The sequence below is a fragment of the Drosophila pseudoobscura genome, chromosome 3, assembly GCF_009870125.1.
Source record: "Drosophila pseudoobscura strain MV-25-SWS-2005 chromosome 3, UCI_Dpse_MV25, whole genome shotgun sequence".
Classification (NCBI taxonomy): domain Eukaryota; kingdom Metazoa; phylum Arthropoda; class Insecta; order Diptera; family Drosophilidae; genus Drosophila; species Drosophila pseudoobscura.
This window is the reverse complement of record NC_046680.1, coordinates 14,792,410-14,809,805: the sequence shown is the minus strand read 5'-3', so window position 1 is coordinate 14,809,805 and position 17,396 is coordinate 14,792,410. Positions and strand designations below refer to the sequence as shown.

Here is a 17,396-nt window from a genome sequence, read left to right as displayed (position 1 = left end):
GTAAAGCAATTTTAAAATTTCATGACAAATTCCATTATGGGCTTGGATCTCTGCATTAATTACCATTATAAACGCCATTAAGCCACGGGAATGGAATTCATGTCGTGACCGTGTTTACCTTCCACCTCAAACTTGTTGCTGGCAGATTTTATAGCCAGGCTATTTTGGTCGGGCTTTCCGAATTCCGTCTTCGGTTGCCATGGAAAGTAAACAAATCATTTTGTCGAGTCCCTTTCCGTCAAACAAATAAGTAGTAATATCCAGTCGCCTCAGTACTCAGTCTCTCCGTTCAGTAGTCTGATTCAGACGTGTCGGCAAACACTTAAAACAGAAGTACATAATGTCGTACTCCAGCCGTAAGTATGCTATTAATGGGCAATTGTCGTTTTATGGCTGACTATGGTGTGATTGCTTAGGCTTTGGCTTTGATTTCCATCTGCCCGATGAGGGTTGGTGCTATCCCAAGGACGACATGTTCTTTCGCCGGAGTGCCGAGTGGGTGCCACTGGAGAAAGCTGGCGTGGGCCGTTCTTTTGCTAACACGAACAGCGTGATATATCCCCGAATCACTGGCATGATTCCCCGCTATGCAGGACATGTTCCGGGCGAGATTTTCAAAGTTGGAACCACTTACGGACGCGCCACAGTCGACGCCAAGCGTTGGCTGGCCCTGCACCGCGAATAAATATTGTTACATTTCTTCTAGAATAGAAAAATTTGCTGTGTAAAGCTTTGTAAAGCACCCAATAAATATTGTTCTGCGTTCATTTCAAATTGACCGCGCCTGCCATCAGGGTTGCTCTGATATCGAAATTACCTGCCTGCACCGAAAGCATTCGATAGGCAGAATTTGCCCATTCACGATTACAAGGCGAAAACGTAAACAAACCAAGACAAAGTTAGACATGACCTCTAATTTACTGAATATCTGTAGGCGTGGTTTTCACACGAGTTCTGTAAGACAGCAAATAATCCAAAGTGAGACGCCCACCAAACGGATATGCATTGTGGGCGCTGGACCCGCCGGTTTCTATGCGGCTCAGTATCTGCTGAAGAACCTGGGCGACTGCGTTGTGGATATTGTTGAGAAGCTGCCGGTTCCCTTCGGTCTGGTGCGGTAAGAGGACCCATAGGCTAAAGAAAGGTGGTGGTGTTGTACATGTTGTTTCCAAACCCGAAAAGGGGCCCGAGGACGGAGCGCAAAATGCCATTCAAGTAGCCTGTAAGTACGAGTAGAAGGATATTATTGGTGTCGTGGCTTGTCGGGGAAACGCAACGCAGAGATGACTCACCGCCGACTTGGTCAAAGCTCCATGCGGGGCTGGCCGCCACAGAGGAAAGACATACAAGCACAAAGAAGCAGGCGAGCAGCGGACCGCAACGGATCGTCCACATCTTAGTGGCAACCAACGACTGTTGGTCGTCGGCTGGGCCTCTGAAGTTTTTATCTAAGCGTGGTCGCGTGTGTCTGGCAAGCACTTTGACACTTATCGACTAATGACATGTCCCATTATGCAAATCGACATTCCAGCTTTGGCGTTGCGCCTGATCATCCGGAGGTCAAGAACGTCATCAACACCTTCACGAAGACGGCCGAGCATCCGCGTCTTCGCTTCTTTGGCAATGTCAGCCTGGGCACGGATGTGAGCCTTCAGGAACTGAGGAACCAATACCACGCCGTTCTCCTCACCTATGGCTCCGACCAGGATCGGGAGTTGCAGCTGGACAACGAGCAGCAGAGCCATGTGATATCTGCCCGCAAGTTTGTGGCCTGGTACAATGGGCTGCCGGGCGCAGAGCATCTGGAGCCAGACTTGAGCGGACGCGATGTTACGATTGTGGGTCAAGGCAATGTAGCAGTGGACGTGGCACGCATGCTCCTCGGTCCCCTAGATGCACTCAAAGTAAGACATTATATGACTGTAGGCATTCATTATGCTCACTCTGATTTGGGGTAGTCCACAGACACGACGGAGTACGCCCTGGAGGCACTCTCTCGCAGCCAGGTGGAGCGGGTTCATCTGGTTGGACGGCGCGGTCCTCTGCAGGCTGCCTTCACCATTAAGGAGTTGCGCGAAATGCTCAAGTTGCCCAATGTTCAAACACGCTGGCGCTCGGACGATTTCTCGGGTAAGAAATCTGGCTATCATTTCAAGCTATGCGCGACTGACACATTTGCTTCCAGGAATTGCCACACAGGTGGAGCAGCTGCAGCGTCCACGCAAGCGACTTACCGAACTGATGCTAAAGAGTCTAAACGACCAGGGAAAGAATTCATCTCCGGGCACAAAGCAGTTTCTGCCAATTTTCCTGCGTGCTCCAAAAGCCATCACTGAGGGCGAAATGGAATTCTCTGTAACTGAACTTCAGCAGGACGCCGCTGTTCCCACACATGCTACCGAACGTCTGCCAGCGAATTTGATTTTACGCAGCATTGGCTACAAGTCGAGTTGCGCTGACGCCGACATTAGTTTTGACTCCCGGCAAGGATATGTTCGCAATCGAGAGGGTCGCGTCCTGAAGGTGGACGCCACAGACAGCGTCGATGCTGGTTTGTATGTGGCAGGATGGTTGGGTACAGGACCAACTGGCGTTATATTAACCACAATGAGTGGCGCGTTTGCTGTGGCCAAAAATATCTGTGACGACATTGCATCCAATGCCTTAGACACGAGCTCATCAAAGCCTGGCTTCGAGGCGGACGACAAACGAGTGGTCACGTGGGACGGCTGGCGACGTATCGATGATTTCGAGATGGAAACGGGCAAGGAAAAGGGAAAGCCACGTGAGAAGATAGTCAGCATAGCCGAAATGCTGCGAATTGCCGGTGTATAAGAATTCCTGTTACTGTTTTTCAATACAACCTTTGTTATTCTTTACAAAACTATTTAACTTTTAAGGATCTGTCATGAGATACCTTTGTAAAGTATTGTTAATTCCATACTAATGATTAAAGATTTGTAAATTGCTCTAAGTGAACATTCAGAAACCAAAATTTGTTGTGTAAGAAAAATTGGCTTGTCATCATGATGAATGATACCATAACGCCGGAGCCGCATTTGGTGCCAGGGTAAGAAAGCAGGCGCGCACACCCATCCATACTGATGTCTAACCACTATCCATTGTTGTGGCGCTCAGGTACACCGGCCACTGCACCGAGAACCGAGATCGCGTGGGCAAAACATATGGCAAACAGACGCACAAGTTGCTCATCGACCCGTGCATCTACCATGCCCCGGAGCTGATCGTATTACCCATACACGCCAAGCAAGGGCTAAAGGATTATCCCACGGAGCACGAGCTGAAGGTGTTGCGGCGTCGTGAGGATCTGGTGGATGCTGTGTACCGGCATCCCATACTTCCAGGATATGCAGGCTTCGTCCCAAATATGGCCAGTCAAACTGGCAAGCGCTATGTGGCCGCTGCCTCGGCGGGTGTCGCCCAGCATGAGACGCTGATGGAGCTATATCGCTGCGAAAATCGAACACTTCGTCATCGCGATCTGTTGGAAAGCGGAAAAGGACTCTTCGAACGCAAGCTGAATGAGCGTCTGGTGCGTACTCCATCCCCATAATATAATATCTTCCACTAAATATTTATTCCCTCAGCTCCCGCAAGCGAGATACCGTTCGCCCCTCATTCCCGTCACCGGTCGCTCAAAGGGCGTCAAGGATGAAGAGTGTCCGCCCAGAGTGGATAAGCTGCGCTACAGCAAGTTCACATCCCCGCACTTCCTGGAGGATGACGATGACGATAAGTTTATAATCAATGGATATGCCGCCCATATACCCATGGCCGTTACCCGATTTGGCGAATCGAACCAGGTGCTCACCCACCGAGCCCTGTGCAGCTTCTCCGATTACATGTACAAGAGGAAGCGCGACGCTTGGTGCTGCGGCCAGGACTTGACCAGACCGGCAGTAACCTGTCCACCGGTGGGACACTTTGTGATTTATCACGACGACATCGGCATGGTTCCCAGCTACGCGGGTCATGTGCCGGGAGAGCTCTACAAGTTTGGACGTACCTATGGCAAGACAACAATCAATGCCAAGCGCTGGCTAGACATTCACAGGGGTCTTACCGGTCTGCCAGAGGTGTCGAATCTCGACTATACTTATTAGTGAGTACACTTAAACTCATATATTATGTTACAAAATTGTAACGTCCAATAAACAATTACTCTGCCTTGCGTATTTGTACGCTACTCGAGCGCGGTCACACTCCCGATTGTTTTGCTTATCGATACGACAACAACATCCCTAGCTTTCTGCTTCTACGTCGTTTTGGTGGAAATAAGTTTTAATTGATTGTGTGTGTTAATAATAAACCAATTGCTCTCCATGCCGTGATCAATTGGTATCCAGTGCCTCAAGCGCCTGGCAACAATGTAAAAGCCACAGTCTCGGCATCGCAAACGGGGAAAATTTCCAAAAACGCTACAGGAAAAAATCTTAAGAATCGAAATCGAACAATTCAAACACACACACATAGTGCCGTTCTGTTCACACACTACAGTTGCAGTACAGTACCGCAGTGTGTGCGAGCGAGTCGAATAGTCGGTCGGAGATAACATACATTTGTGTACCTACCTCTCTTTCAAGTGGTGAGTTGAATGAATGCCGATTATGCACCCTGCACGCAAACAGGCCCCGAGCAGCATATGAGCGCGACGATCAAGTGTAGTTTTCCCACTGCAGAGAAACGTGAAACCCCAAGAGATAGGTCAGAGATTATGGCAATGTCTCAGAATCTCTTAGCGCCCATTGAGATAGGGTGTTTGTGTTTGATTTTTGGTGGCGGGAAATTAGCTCGAGTGTGCGCACAGGTCACGAAAAAGTCGTTGCGACTCGACCAACGGCTCTCAACTTGTTTATTAAAAGCGAACAAACGAATGAAAATAAAAACAAAAAAATATATGTATGTGTAATTTGTTGTAGCAGGTGAGATTTACGAGTGCATATTGAGTTCGGAGAGAGCTTTTCGAATGAGAACGAAAATAAGAATGGGAACGCATAGGAAACAGTGAAAAGCCGCCAAAATGGGTTGAGCATATTTTGCATCGATTTTCCCGGCCGAAATATGGAAATTTTTATTTACTTTGAATATTTAATTGCAGAACATTTTAGTGATGAGTGAAGAGGTGGCACCAAGCGTTGAGGACACGAAAATGTCCGACGGGGATGGCCCAAAGGATAAAGCTGATGAGTGCCCGAGTGCGCCTTCCGCCAAGGACTCGGAAGACATGGAACCGGCTGGGGATTCGAAAAGTGTGCAGGAGGAGAATGAACAAAGTCCAACAGATAAGGAGAAACCGACCACGGTGGATATCAACACGCTGACTCCATCAACGCCTTCACACACGCCGCCACAGCTGCTGGCTACCGAAACGGCAGCAACAGCACCCGTCATACCAGAGAATATACTGTCTCCACCAAAGTCAGAAACACAAACTGATGAGACCAACACGGCCACATCGACGTCGTGCTCACCAGCATCCGATGGCCAGCATTCACCTGTGGGCGAACAGCCTCCGCCGGCACCGAAGCAGGAACAGCAAGAGGAGCCGTCGGCGGTCAATGGCTCTATACCAAAGTCGGGAAAACCGCTGTCCACAGCGTTAAGCAACAAAAAGCCCAATAAGTCGGCATCCACGTCACCGCGCGCCTCCCGATCACGAAAACCGAAGGCGCTGCCTATGTACGAGAGCGAGATCAGCGACAACAAAGTCGGCATTAAGCTGTGCATTAAAAAATCTGATGGTGTGGCTGGGGGAGACAGCACGCCGACAGTAACATCACCTCCCGTCCCCGTCCCTGCTGCTACCAAGCCGGCACGCAAGCGCGTTCGCAAGCCAAAGCAGCCGGACAGCGACGAGAGTGAATGTGAGCCACGAAAGAAGAAGGTCTCGACGAGCAGTGCAGCAGAGGCGGTAGAAGGAGAAGCAGTCGAACAGAGTGCCTGGGCTGAGAGGCTTCCTGCGGAAGTCCTCTTCCAAGTAAGTCAATGGCGCTGAAGACTGAACTAGCAGAAGGACTCAATAAGGTTGCTCTTTACTTTTAGATTTTCGAACACGTTATTGAGAAGGAGGGCTGCCTGCCCACTCTCTTTCGCCTGGGACGTGTTTGCTCCCTGTGGCGGCAGGTTTCTCTTACCCCCTCACTGTGGCACACAATGGATCTGACCACATGGATCAAGGAGAAGTATCGCACTGAACTAAAACTCAAGTGGTTTGTGGATAACCGCTGCAGTGCCTGCACCGAGCTGAATGTTTGTAAGTGAACAAAAACGTCAAGCCTGAACATTTGTCTTCAATCGAGAGTTTTTATCTGTTCGCAGCCAACTGGAAAATATCGGACATATCCATCAATTGCTTCCTCACCAAGTTGGCTGTCGGTTGTCCGAACTTAACTGGTATCACGCTGTCCGGCTGGAAAGGATTCACCTCAGACAATTTAACCTATTTGGTGGACAACATGAAGAAACTAGAACGATTAGACTTGAGCTCCATTAACGTAAGTTGCAGGTCAGCGCCGCGGAGGAAGCCAGCTAACTATGTTTTTTAAATCTACATACAGCTTGAGATGAATGCCAGCAAGACCGCTGTTGGCATGGTCTCTCTCTGCAACGCGCTTCAGACCATTGGCAGTCGTCTAACTCATCTCCACTTGGCGCACAATCGTCTGGCGGGTATACCCCAGATAGTCGGCGTATTGTCGGTGTGTATGCAGTCTTCAGTAATAATAGGCTCTGGTAATCAATGATTTCCTTCCAGGCTCACTGTCCGAATCTGACGCTATTGGATCTCTCGAATGTGACCACGCAGGCCACATCTCACGGCGTGCTTCACATTGAGAAACTGCAGCATGGCTGCCAAAAGTTGAAGGTTCTGCGTGTGACAAACTCGCACATTACGCCGAGCATAGCTGGAATGCAGGAAATTGTAATCTTGGAAATTCAAGCTTGTCACAAAGAAGTTACTCTAGGCTTTAAATATTTTTAGATGGACTCACCTGGCTTTCCAAATCTCGAAGAGCTCTCCGTGGCTGCAACGACAGATGAATCTCGCATCATTTGTGATGATCACCTACAGCGTTTACTGAAGAGCAGCTCCAAGCTGAAGCTGCTAGATGTGCGCAACTGCACTCGGCTGACGCACGAGAGCCTCATCCGGTTACCAGCCTGGGATATCAAGCATTTATACCTTTCAGGCTGCTCAGTTACGCGCGATGTGGGGTAAGTAAAATCCTCCTCGTTCCCACAGTTTGAGGTTTACTATGCCTTCTTCTGATTGTGTCTCGTAGGTCGGGTCTGGAACTCATTGCCTCCAAGTGGGCGCATAGTCTCATTGAACTGGATCTGGCCTGGGCAAATGTGCAGCAGCCGATAGACAATGCATTGCGCGCCCTTGCCGAAAAGGGGAGCGAGTGCCCATTGGCGTAAGTAATTGCGAATCCGAAAAATAACAGAAACATCTCATTATTTTATCCCGTGCAGGCATTTGAATCTGTGTGGCTCGTCCGTTTCGGATGAGGCAGTCAAGGAAATACTCAAAAACTGCGCCAACATGAGCTCAATCAACCTGGCTTCATGCCGTGGACTGCCGCGCGGGGTCAAGCGTCTTATGCAAGGAGCGCAGCAGTTGCGCGAACTCCGCGAAGTTCTTGGGGTGCAGCTAAAAGACAGTCGCAGCAGTGGGAGCAACTAATCCAGTCAGTGTGTCAGTCACTCACACATCGGTTTTATTGTTGAGCAAGCGGGCCACATTTAAATGTAATTTAAATTGTTGCTTCCACGCAGAAGAGTTGTTCGGCGACTTTTTTTGATGTAATGGTAGTCCGCGAAAATATTTCAATATGAATATTTCAATTGCAATGGCTTGCATCTTCCAATTATGCTTATCTTGTTTATAGGCGGTAGTGTGTAATAATTGTACTAGCTTAGTATACTAGGCGTTCCGTTCTCTTTCTCCATCCGAAACAAAAAAGGAGCCGTTCAGAGACCACGCTGCAATCTTTTGTAAATGCAATATGTATTCATAAAATAGTTGATTCGAATTTTTTGTAGAACGGCAAGTACCAACCACTTGCGAGGACGATTTAATGATTTTTTTTTTGTGTATGCATATACGATTCATTAATAGTAAGTCCAACCATTGTGTGTTTGTAAAGTATGTACGTATACAAGAATCTAGTCTAAGTAAAAATTGTATTTCTCGAAATACATATTGATTTATTAACCATAAAGATAGTAGTCGTCAATTGAAAAGTCGATAAATAAGACAATTTGTAGAATGTTTTAACCCGATTGAAATGTACATATTGGCGATTGAGAACGTTCTGATTGAATGTTTTCAATATTAACCATTAATAAATACTATACCACACATAAATATTAATTAAACAACACAATTCAATTGTTAGGCATTATTTGTAGTTAAGAGAAGGCAATTAAAGGTACATTACAATTAATTTATAATAAACGCAAACACTTTCAATCCCTATTGTTTGTACTTATCTATTGCTGCTTGGTAAAAAATCCAATCCCTATCTCTCTTTCCGCACAAAAACCAAAGATTCTTCGAGTTTAATACATAATTTTATTCAAATATGCGGCTCACATATCCGGAGTCATCTCCTAGTTTTTCTTCAGATTATCAATGTCTTTAATGTATTCGGTGCCGACCTTCACAATGGCGGCGCCGGTTCCCAGTCCAACCAAAGTGGCGAGAAGAGCATTATTTTCAGCTAGAGATGATTTTAGTAGGGCCCAGGCCAGCACTGACCCCATACTGAACAGAACGCCGCCGAGTGCTGCATACGCCAGGCGCTTGTTCGACTTGACGTCCTTCAGGTGGGGACGACCGTAAATGTAGAAACCGGTGCCTACCGCAGACGAGATCAAGAACACATTAGTAAGGTCCTTTTTCGGCAACAGCTTCGGCACAATCTGAGGGTTCATAACATTGACCGATAGAGCTCCATAGCTGATCAGCCCATGCAGTGGTATGTAGTAGTTCAACACGTTTTCTTTGGTGAGCGGCTTCAAGCCTATTTTCTCGCACAAGCTGCACCCGTCGTTATTTTGTCCGCTGGCCATAATTTTTAGTCCAAATGCAAATTCAACGTAATATTATTATTCCGGCGTGTCAGTCTTCTTTTTTTTTGTTATATAAAGATTTATCGTTAAAATATACTAAAATATACCGTAAATATACTAAAATATACCGTTTAATTTTAAAAATATACCGTAAATATACTGACGAAGTCAAGTTCTGTTATACATATTCCTCGTTTTCTTTCTTCCGTTGAATATTACCAGCTATATAGAACATTTAGCCGTGCCCACATAGTTTTAACCCATTGATGAATAAATTTTCTACAAGATTGGATAGTTTTTAATCCTTGCTTTTATTGTATTTATTGTAAAAAAAGGGTTAAACGAAAAAGTTCAACAAAAAAAAAAACAGTCGCTATGTTGCGTGTAAGCCCTAGTATAGGCCTTTGCATACCCTATTTTGTTAATTTTATATGAAAGTGTAAGTGTGATGTGAAGATAAGACGTAACTAATAAAGACTTTTTCTCAAAACATATTCATGTTAATTATTTGTCTATTGTATATATATCTCGATCCTGATACCTATTCTTGTTCCCTGCAAGAAAAAAAAATAAGCTTCAAATATCGTTGAAATATGTTTAAAACAGAGACTAAATTTATTTGCCTTCTTTGGACCCTGGGATGACAAACATATTCACAACTCTATAACATCCATTTCCCCCAGGGTATGTCTGCATGGAATGGGACTCATTGTTGTGAACCGGTTATTACCGATTCTACCCGATTCATGTTTTAGTGTATGGGTGCACATGCATTCTCACGTACTTTGCGTGTGTGTGTTTAGTATTGCTGGCCGCTAGAACTGAAATTTGAGTTTGGTTCTTGTTTTGGGTCTTTTGATGGACTGACCTACCGCCACAAAATAAATGAAGAATGGGCAGGGGGTGGGGGAATGGTACACTAGGGCGCGGGTACCCTGTGATTATCTATTTACGATTCAGTGGTACTTCGATAAGAAGCCACAAAAGCGAAATTAAAGCAAGAATGGATTGTGCAAAAGATCGTATATCTTTATAACTATAGTTTATTAGTGTTCAATAAGCGTTTAGAGTAATTAAAGCAATTTAACTCTACCATGCATAAATGAACACAGCATAAAATAACACGTTCGTGTCATTCAAATTTTATTGTGCCCTCAAGAGCAGGAACAATGCGTTGCCAGCTGATTATCTCTGCGCTTCTCGGATTATTCCTAACATTCCACATCAATATAAACGTAAATATATGGATAATACTAGTAAAGTGGACAATATTGAACCAAGTTTTTTAGGATGCCGTCGTCTTCAAGTTTACAAACTTCGTCTGCGAGAGTTACAACCAATCCTGGTTCGTGTTCCACAACTATCGTCTGAAGGCCGTCAGTCGAAACAAAGTGCTGCTCAATATGAATGGTACAATACTACATCCGGCAAAAAATATTTCAATTCATGTCAGAATTTTCAAAAAGGCAAACGGCTATAAGCCTTGGCTAGTCAATATTTACTTTGATGCCTGTCAGTATTTTAAAAAGCGGAATCAACCTATTGCTAATATAATATATAGGCTCTTCAAAGATTTTAGTAACTTAAACCACTCATGCCCCTACGTGGTAAGATTATACGTCTATGTCTAACCAATTGTACATCTGAAATTTATATTGCAGGGTCCACAGGTTGTCAAGGACTTTTATCTAAGACCTGAGCTACTGCGTCTTCCCATTCCAACAGGTGATTATTTATTGGCGATTCAGTGGTACTTCGATGAGAAGCTACAGTTTGATACGAACGTTAGTTTTACATTCGTGGAGGATTTAAAGAAGAGCAAATAGTGGGAATCACCTGAATACAGATTCAGTAGAATCCTGAAGATCCCTTAAAAAACAAAATGTATTGTACCGATTAATCAAATATATGTATGGGCTATTCCGTGATATTTGACTGAACACTGTATGAAACGAAAGGGAAATAGAAACGGAAATTGGGGTCTAGTTTCGGTAAAATAAAATCTGTTTAGCCGAGAACCATCTGTTATTTTTGAGCTATAATTATCAGCATTTATTGACTCATTCATGCGGCAATGCGAGGCTACAGGCTGCATGCTATTCGAGGTGATAAATTCGAATTTGCATCACCAGTCGCTATTATTGCCCTTGGAGTGGCAAACGAAATAAACTGTTGGCTGAGGGACAGTTGGCATTTGCAGATCCTGCGGAGTTACCGTTTTGCGCTTAGGAGACTAATTCAGCAGTTACAAACAGGTCAATTGAGACCGTAGGACTAAGAGCCGATTCTGTTGGATTTTGAAGCCAACGGTCAGCTCCTTAAAGCCCTACCGCGTCTTCCAAACACACAGAATGCTTTACAACTGTGATGCAAGCCAATGTCCTATTATGTAGAAAAATGATTAATTAAGCGGATCTGTTGAAATTTGAAGTGTAACCATAATATGATCTGTCTGACAACGCTAATTAACATAATGTACATGAACAGCGAGAGCCTCTGTTATCTCTCGTCTCTCCTATTCGTATGTAAGTACATATGTACACATGTCGTCTCTTCAGTTCTGAATAAACCACTTATGAGCACAGACTCGTCGTTCTCTATTTAATACATGTCAAAAGGCGCAATTTACAATAGGATCAAATGATGTGTACATTTTCTACTGTTGTTTTCAGGGAACGTCAGGATTCTACTGAATCTGTATTCAGGTGATTCCCACTATTTGCTCTTCATTAAATCCTCCACGAATGTAAAACTAACGTTCGTATCAAACTGTAGCTTCTTATCGAAGTACCACTGAATCGTAAATAGATAATCACAGGGTACCCGGGACAGAAGCAATAAACAATATTGAAATTTTTCCAAATATTCCACTAATTAAGGATGGCTGGCGGGACCCCCACGGGACTTCTGAAACCGAGCAGCTGATTGCAGGTTGGTTTAACTAATAATAAATAACCAATACTTTAAAAAGGACAACAGGGCTCAAATAATAGAGCTGTTTTCAGAAGACTGGGAATCGACATTAATGTCGAAAGTTCAAGATAAAGATTTACGATGCTCCACATTTGATTAAATCGCTAAGGAGCATTGTCCGAAATTGAAAAATATACGGTAAATATACTGACGAATTCAAGTTTTATTTAACATATTCCTCGTTTTTGATTTTCCGTCGAATATTACCAGCTATATAGAACATTTAGCCATGCCCACATAATTTTAACCCATTGATGAATCAATTTTCTACAAGATTGGATAGTTTTTAATCCTTGCTTTTATTGTATTTATTGTAAAAAAAGGGTTAAACGAAAAAGTTCAACAAAAAAAAAAACAGTCGCTATGTTGCGTGTAAGCCCTAGTATAGGCCTTTGCATACCCTATTTTGTTAATTTTATATGAAAGTGTAAGTGTGATGTGAAGATAAGACGTAACTAATAAAGACCTTTTCTCAAAATTACATTTTTTAGACATATTCTTGTTTATTATTAGTATATTGTATATATATATCTCGATCCTGATACCTATTCTTGGTCCCTGCAAGAAAAAAATAAGCTTCAAATACCGTTGGAATATGTTTAAAACAGAGACTAAATTGTTTTTGCCTTCTTTGGAGCCTGGGATGACAAACATATTCACAACTCTATAACATCCATTTCCCCCAGGGTATGCGTGCATGGACATTGTTGTGAACCGGTTATTACCGATCCTGTCCGATTCAAATAAATACCGAAATATACGGTCTCCTTTTCAAAATATACCAACGAATTATTCATATTCCTCGATTTTGAGCTTCCGTGGAGTATTACTAGCTATTTAGATCTCTCAGCTTTGCCCACATAATTTTATATGATTGCTCAATCAGTTTTATTCAAGACTAACTACTTTTAAGTAGTCCCATTTGTTGTATTTTGACTAAAACAAAGTTTGTTGCCTAGTGGTTAAACGAGAAAGAGCAAAAACAAGAGCCTTAACCGGATCGAACCTTTGAAAATTGAATTTAATAGATGAAGTAGCCCTGGAGATTTTATTGAAAAAACTCAGCCCTGAACCACAGCTGTTTTTAAAACACATACAAAAACTGAGTGGCATCACTAGCCGGCGCTGGAGAAGGAGGTGACCAAGAGAAAGAGAGAAGGAGGAAAGAATTTAGAGAGAAAGAGAGGGAAATAGGTGCGAAAAATTTCGGACTTGGTTGGAAATTCCTAGATTTCGATTTGTAGAGGGCCAATAATTATTGAATAGACCGCAGCATCACTAAATGTGCGTGCCTCATATGCAGCAGCCATCGATTACAGTCGCAACCGCATCCTCCTCGTGAAGGAACTTCAAACATAACACAAAAACACAGCCCAGCTCCGCGGAAGACATGTTGACGCACAAGACTTGTCAGGCACGGAAAAAGATGCAGGTGATTGGGGAAACAGAATGGCCTCATCAGAACGTGGAAGGCGAGGAGAAAATTGAGTTTACAAAGCGCCCTATTCTCTAGGTTTCCTTCGTGATACGAGACGCCGAGGAGAAACAGCATCGGAATGGTGTCAATTCGTTGCAGCTAGATCCGAACAATGGCAAATTGTATTCGGCCGGACGTGATGCGATCATCCGGGTTTGGAACACGCGCTCGGAGTCCAGCGAGAAGTACATACAGTCGATGGAACATCACAATGATTGGGTCAACGACATAGTGCTCTGCTGCAACGGAAGGAACCGTAAGTCGGATAATGGATAATGAGCCATTATAGTGAATATAATGTCTAACCATTTGGCCATTCAGTTATCAGCGCCAGTTGTGATACCACGGTGAAGGTGTGGAATGCACAGAAAGGCTTCTGCATGTCGACCCTCAGAACACATCGCGACTATGTCCAGGCTCTGGCCTATGCGAAGGATCGAGAGCAAGTAGCCAGCGCTGGGCTAGACAAAGCGATATTCCTGTGGGATGTCAACACACTAACAGCGCTAACTGCCAGCAACAACACCGTTACAACCTCTAGTCTGACTGGGTCAAAGGATTCGATCTATAGCCTGGCCATGAATCCCTCTGGCACCGTAATTGTGAGCGGATCCACCGAGAATATACTGCGAATATGGGATCCAAGAACCTGTATGCGAAGCATGAAGCTCCGAGGACACACGGAAAATGTTCGCTGCCTTGTAGTCTCCCCCGACGGCAACCAGGTTGTATCCGGAAGCTCTGATGGCACCATCAAGGTCTGGAATTTGGGCCAACAACGCTGCGTTCAGACTATACACGTACACAAGGAGGGCGTGTGGTCGTTGCTAATGAGCGAGAACTTTCAATACATAATATCGGGGAGCAGGGATCAAAATATTATTGTGACAGAGATGCGTAATCCCAGCAACAAGACGCTCGTATGCGAGGAGAAGGCGCCTGTGCTCAGTCTGGGCTACAACATGGACAAGACTGGCGTGTGGGCCACCACCTGGAATTCGGACATTCGCTGTTGGAAGCTGCCCATGTACGATAGAGGCACCCTGAACTCGTCGGGCGGTTTGGATGCACAGTGGACGCAAGGTGGCACGGAGCTGGCTTGCATCAAGGGCGGGGCCGCCATCAAGGAGTGCACTGTGCTGAACGACAAGCGTTATATATTAACGAAAGACTCCCAGGATCAAGTCGTGCTCTACGACGTTCTAAGAGTGGTCAAGAAGGACACTCTGGGCCCAATCGACTACGAGGCGGAGGTGAAAAAGCGCAACAAGCAAGTCTACATTCCAAATTGGTTCACAGTGGATCTCAAAACTGGGGTGAGTACTTTACTTTACCTTGTAATACCAACGTTATAACCTCTCTATATGATATCTCTCACTGCAGATGCCAACGATTGTTTTGGGTCAGGAGGAGGTCGATTGCTTCTCGGCTTGGGTGTCTATTGAGGCCGGACTGCCGGAGTGCGTCGATCCCACAACAGAGATAAAGGTATGAAAGGTACATTTCTGATAGAATGTCTTCATTTTAACTCAATTGTGCAGATAAACTATGGGAAATTACTCTTGGAGGCACTGCTCGAGTACTGGACACCACCGCATAGCATACCGCAAAATGAATTGGAGCCGGACATGCACGGCAACGGCTACTTTCAAGTGCCCAAACATACACCAGTCATATTCAGGTGAGTCGCATAGTATTCCATTCGCTACAAGTATTCTCATATTGTGACTATCCAATAGCGAGGTGGGCGGGCGGACTGTCTGCCGTCTGTTGGTCCGCGACGCAGCGGGCGACAGCGAATGCACTCTGCTACATGAGACAGCACCGCAGTGGGTTACCGATGTGGTGATTGAGAAGAACATTCCCAAGTTCCTCAAAATACCGTTCTTCCTGCAGCCCCATCCACAGATGACCAAGCCAGAGCGCACCAAGAAGGTAGAGTCAAATGGTGGCACAATGGCACTCATATTAAATTATGCTTTACCTTTCATTTGTGCAGGATCGCCTGGTGGCCAACGAGTTCATTCAGTGCCGCAAGGTGTGCGAGCATGTGCTCGAGAAGGTGCTCAATGCAGAGACAACCCCCAGCGGGGCCAACGCAAACAATTCATTGCAGAACAGCCAAAGCGACGGCAACTCGGAAGGCTCACAGCTGCCAGCGGAGGAACGCATCGAACTGTCGTGCAACGATGTGGTAAGTTGAGCGATCCCTTTATCGCTTCTGAGTATATTCTATTGCCATTCCATTGTTAACTTAGGTCGTGGACCCCAACATGGACCTGCGTACGGTGCGTCACTTCATCTGGAAGCAATCAACAGATCTTACATTTCAATACAAAACAAAGCAGAACTTCAATTACGACGGTAAGACCACTCAAATGCGATCTGATTAGGTCCATCTGTAAGTCCAGTCCGTTCACTCAACAGGTTCGATCGGAGATAGTCTGGAGCGCGTCACGCGAAAGTATTGAACGACGGCATGGGATCTCTCTCTCCTAGCCGATTCCCGCTAAATTGAAAGATTTAAGCTGTAGTTTGTTCGATTAACCATTTGTATGTATTTTGCAATGTATTTGTAATTACTTTGTCCTGTGGACTAACCATTTAAGAAGGAATCTGTTTAAACATTTATTTTATGTAAATGCACCAGGGTGCTATTTGTTTGCTCTGTTTAGGAATTATTATATACTTCAGATTCAGACTTAAAAGAGATTAAGTTTGCGACACAACACACAAGTAGATAATCCGCAGACATACCATTTACATTATCTGGCATCGCATCTGAAAACATTTAGATCTAGAGAATTGCGCATATATGTATGTAATATTCACATTTGTTTTACACTAGGTTTATATATATATATATATATATATAAATATATATAAATACATATATACATAGAACATATATTATATATTTAATTATAAGTAAACTGTTAAAAAATATAAAAATCAATGCAATCGTAGAAAACCAACCTATAAAACGCTCTATGCAAGCCAATTTGTACATAAGTAACAAACAAACAAATCAAAGGAAAGATGATACAATTGAAAATCAATTAAAGTTATTATTAAAACTATTTGGAAATCAAGCTTGGCTTTCTTCCCTTATGCCACTTTAAATATTATTTATCATCTCTCGGACGCGACGCCGTCTGATGCGAGCCGTCCTCGAGTAGGACTCCATGGTGGTCAGAATAACGAACAACTGTTGCTTCAGCGTCGAAGGTATCATATAGTTGCTGACCAGCCTTCGAGGTGAATTGCTCGTGCGATTTAGATAGCGCGCAAGCAGCCAAAGACAGGTGTCCTTGAGTTTGCGCATCGGGAAATGGATGTTCACCTGGCTGCGTACATCGCACAGCTCCTCGGGATGTTGAGGGTTCTTTGGAACGCGCATGGGAACGGGCACAAATATGCGCCTGGACTTAACGTGCATTCGCTCGCCTGTGTAGTAGTCGCGGAAGAGCCAGGTGTGCGTGTTGTACGTGTTGACGCGCACCTCCTCGAACGGCTTCAAACTGAGATACATGTTCTCCGTATCGCGGTCGCACACCCAATAGAGATCAACAGTGCGATTTGTTGTGTTGACAAATAGCACAAAGACCTCTACAAGCTCGGCGGCTGGTGGAGGATGCAGCGCGTGCGGATTGCCACGATTATTATGTGCAATCTGCAGCGCCATCTCCAGCAGGGTGCTAAGCCGATCAGTAATAGCTATGATATCAATTTTTAATGTTTTTTTCTCCAACTACCACAATGAGAGTATAGATAAAAATGTCTGGTCTTATCAATTTGTGGCAAAATTTTTGGCGTAATACGGTCTTGTTAAATTCACCAGTGTGGC

The 17,396-nt window shown here is 44.6% G+C and overlaps 9 protein-coding genes across 10 annotated transcripts; 6 read left to right on the top strand and 3 right to left on the bottom strand.

Annotated features, from left to right (window-relative positions):
* The first annotated feature begins 202 nt into the window (after positions 1-202).
* LOC4804747 (uncharacterized) lies at positions 203-788 on the top strand. Its single transcript, XM_001361222.4, has 2 exons — positions 203-356; positions 417-788. Exons 1-2 carry the CDS (start codon positions 341-343, stop codon positions 683-685), a joined length of 285 nt encoding a protein of 94 aa, XP_001361259.2. The 5' UTR covers positions 203-340; the 3' UTR covers positions 686-788.
* A 63-nt stretch (positions 789-851) lies between these two features.
* dare (NADPH:adrenodoxin oxidoreductase, mitochondrial) lies at positions 852-2,995 on the top strand. Its single transcript, XM_001361223.5, has 4 exons — positions 852-1,117; positions 1,532-1,904; positions 1,959-2,130; positions 2,186-2,995. Exons 1-4 carry the CDS (start codon positions 906-908, stop codon positions 2,833-2,835), a joined length of 1,407 nt encoding a protein of 468 aa, XP_001361260.2. The 5' UTR covers positions 852-905; the 3' UTR covers positions 2,836-2,995.
* LOC6898635 (uncharacterized) lies at positions 900-1,428 on the bottom strand. The gene is made up of 2 exons (XM_002138604.3): positions 1,293-1,428; positions 900-1,220 (listed from the first exon to the last, which is right to left on the bottom strand). The coding sequence occupies exons 1-2, from the start codon at positions 1,393-1,395 to the stop codon at positions 1,135-1,137; spliced, it is 189 nt and encodes a 62-aa protein (XP_002138640.3). The 5' UTR covers positions 1,396-1,428; the 3' UTR covers positions 900-1,134.
* Positions 2,894-4,223, top strand: LOC4804746 (UPF0605 protein GA14893). Its single transcript, XM_001361221.4, has 3 exons — positions 2,894-3,070; positions 3,139-3,553; positions 3,609-4,223. Exons 1-3 carry the CDS (start codon positions 3,027-3,029, stop codon positions 4,122-4,124), a joined length of 975 nt encoding a protein of 324 aa, XP_001361258.2. The 5' UTR covers positions 2,894-3,026; the 3' UTR covers positions 4,125-4,223.
* Positions 3,997-8,398, top strand: Fbl6 (F-box and leucine-rich repeat protein 6). Of its 2 annotated transcripts, none has more exons than XM_015184690.2 (9): positions 3,997-4,123; positions 5,120-5,998; positions 6,064-6,274; positions 6,340-6,515; positions 6,579-6,719; positions 6,776-6,943; positions 7,004-7,236; positions 7,305-7,439; positions 7,498-8,398. In XM_015184690.2, exons 2-9 carry the CDS (start codon positions 5,132-5,134, stop codon positions 7,706-7,708), a joined length of 2,142 nt encoding a protein of 713 aa, XP_015040176.2. In that variant the 5' UTR covers positions 3,997-4,123; positions 5,120-5,131; the 3' UTR covers positions 7,709-8,398. The 2 variants fall into 2 exon arrangements, with proteins under 2 accessions (XP_015040176.2, XP_001361257.2); XM_001361220.4 differs by lacking the exon at positions 3,997-4,123 and adding an exon at positions 4,469-4,606.
* A 181-nt stretch (positions 8,399-8,579) lies between these two features.
* Positions 8,580-9,185, bottom strand: LOC4804744 (uncharacterized). Its single transcript, XM_001361219.3, has one exon. It carries the CDS (start codon positions 9,097-9,099, stop codon positions 8,638-8,640), a length of 462 nt encoding a protein of 153 aa, XP_001361256.2. The 5' UTR covers positions 9,100-9,185; the 3' UTR covers positions 8,580-8,637.
* A 798-nt stretch (positions 9,186-9,983) lies between these two features.
* Positions 9,984-11,442, top strand: LOC117183599 (uncharacterized). Its single transcript, XM_033378036.1, has 3 exons — positions 9,984-10,334; positions 10,389-10,706; positions 10,761-11,442. Exons 1-3 carry the CDS (start codon positions 10,269-10,271, stop codon positions 10,923-10,925), a joined length of 549 nt encoding a protein of 182 aa, XP_033233927.1. The 5' UTR covers positions 9,984-10,268; the 3' UTR covers positions 10,926-11,442.
* A 1,701-nt stretch (positions 11,443-13,143) lies between these two features.
* On the top strand, positions 13,144-16,629 carry LOC4804743 (WD repeat-containing protein 48 homolog). The gene is made up of 9 exons (XM_001361218.4): positions 13,144-13,504; positions 13,586-13,805; positions 13,871-14,865; positions 14,933-15,037; positions 15,091-15,230; positions 15,289-15,484; positions 15,549-15,743; positions 15,808-15,913; positions 15,977-16,629. The coding sequence occupies exons 1-9, from the start codon at positions 13,463-13,465 to the stop codon at positions 16,018-16,020; spliced, it is 2,043 nt and encodes a 680-aa protein (XP_001361255.2). The 5' UTR covers positions 13,144-13,462; the 3' UTR covers positions 16,021-16,629.
* Vhl (von Hippel-Lindau) lies at positions 16,081-17,373 on the bottom strand. Its single transcript, XM_001361217.4, has one exon. The coding sequence runs from the start codon at positions 17,232-17,234 to the stop codon at positions 16,668-16,670; it is 567 nt and encodes a 188-aa protein (XP_001361254.2). The 5' UTR covers positions 17,235-17,373; the 3' UTR covers positions 16,081-16,667.
* Between the last annotated feature and the right edge of the window lie 23 nt (positions 17,374-17,396).

Excerpts from the sequence above, each read along its gene's own strand:
- dare (XM_001361223.5), top strand. The coding sequence starts at position 906 with ATGACCTCTAATTTACTGAATATCTGTAGGCGTGGTTTTCACACGAGT. Across the intron at positions 1,905-1,958 it reads GTCCCCTAGATGCACTCAAA|TCCACAGACACGACGGAGTA; the intron begins GTAAGACATTAT and ends GATTTGGGGTAG. Across the intron at positions 2,131-2,185 it reads GCGCTCGGACGATTTCTCGG|GAATTGCCACACAGGTGGAG; the intron begins GTAAGAAATCTG and ends ATTTGCTTCCAG.
- LOC6898635 (XM_002138604.3), bottom strand. The coding sequence starts at position 1,395 with ATGTGGACGATCCGTTGCGGTCCGCTGCTCGCCTGCTTCTTTGTGCTT. Across the intron at positions 1,221-1,292 it reads GAGCTTTGACCAAGTCGGCG|GCTACTTGAATGGCATTTTG; the intron begins GTGAGTCATCTC and ends TCGTACTTACAG.
- LOC4804746 (XM_001361221.4), top strand. The coding sequence starts at position 3,027 with ATGATGAATGATACCATAACGCCGGAGCCGCATTTGGTGCCAGG. Across the intron at positions 3,071-3,138 it reads GAGCCGCATTTGGTGCCAGG|GTACACCGGCCACTGCACCG; the intron begins GTAAGAAAGCAG and ends TGTGGCGCTCAG. Across the intron at positions 3,554-3,608 it reads GCAAGCTGAATGAGCGTCTG|CTCCCGCAAGCGAGATACCG; the intron begins GTGCGTACTCCA and ends TTATTCCCTCAG.
- Fbl6 (XM_015184690.2), top strand. The coding sequence starts at position 5,132 with ATGAGTGAAGAGGTGGCACCAAGCGTTGAGGACACGAAAATGTCCGAC. Across the intron at positions 6,516-6,578 it reads TAGACTTGAGCTCCATTAAC|CTTGAGATGAATGCCAGCAA; the intron begins GTAAGTTGCAGG and ends ATCTACATACAG. Across the intron at positions 6,720-6,775 it reads AGATAGTCGGCGTATTGTCG|GCTCACTGTCCGAATCTGAC; the intron begins GTGTGTATGCAG and ends ATTTCCTTCCAG.
- LOC4804744 (XM_001361219.3), bottom strand. The coding sequence starts at position 9,099 with ATGGCCAGCGGACAAAATAACGACGGGTGCAGCTTGTGCGAGAAAATA.
- LOC117183599 (XM_033378036.1), top strand. The coding sequence starts at position 10,269 with ATGCGTTGCCAGCTGATTATCTCTGCGCTTCTCGGATTATTCCTAACA. Across the intron at positions 10,335-10,388 it reads CATTCCACATCAATATAAAC|GATGCCGTCGTCTTCAAGTT; the intron begins GTAAATATATGG and ends CAAGTTTTTTAG. Across the intron at positions 10,707-10,760 it reads ACCACTCATGCCCCTACGTG|GGTCCACAGGTTGTCAAGGA; the intron begins GTAAGATTATAC and ends TTTATATTGCAG.
- LOC4804743 (XM_001361218.4), top strand. The coding sequence starts at position 13,463 with ATGTTGACGCACAAGACTTGTCAGGCACGGAAAAAGATGCAG. Across the intron at positions 13,806-13,870 it reads CTGCTGCAACGGAAGGAACC|TTATCAGCGCCAGTTGTGAT; the intron begins GTAAGTCGGATA and ends TTGGCCATTCAG. Across the intron at positions 15,744-15,807 it reads AACTGTCGTGCAACGATGTG|GTCGTGGACCCCAACATGGA; the intron begins GTAAGTTGAGCG and ends TTGTTAACTTAG.
- Vhl (XM_001361217.4), bottom strand. The coding sequence starts at position 17,234 with ATGGCGCTGCAGATTGCACATAATAATCGTGGCAATCCGCACGCGCTG.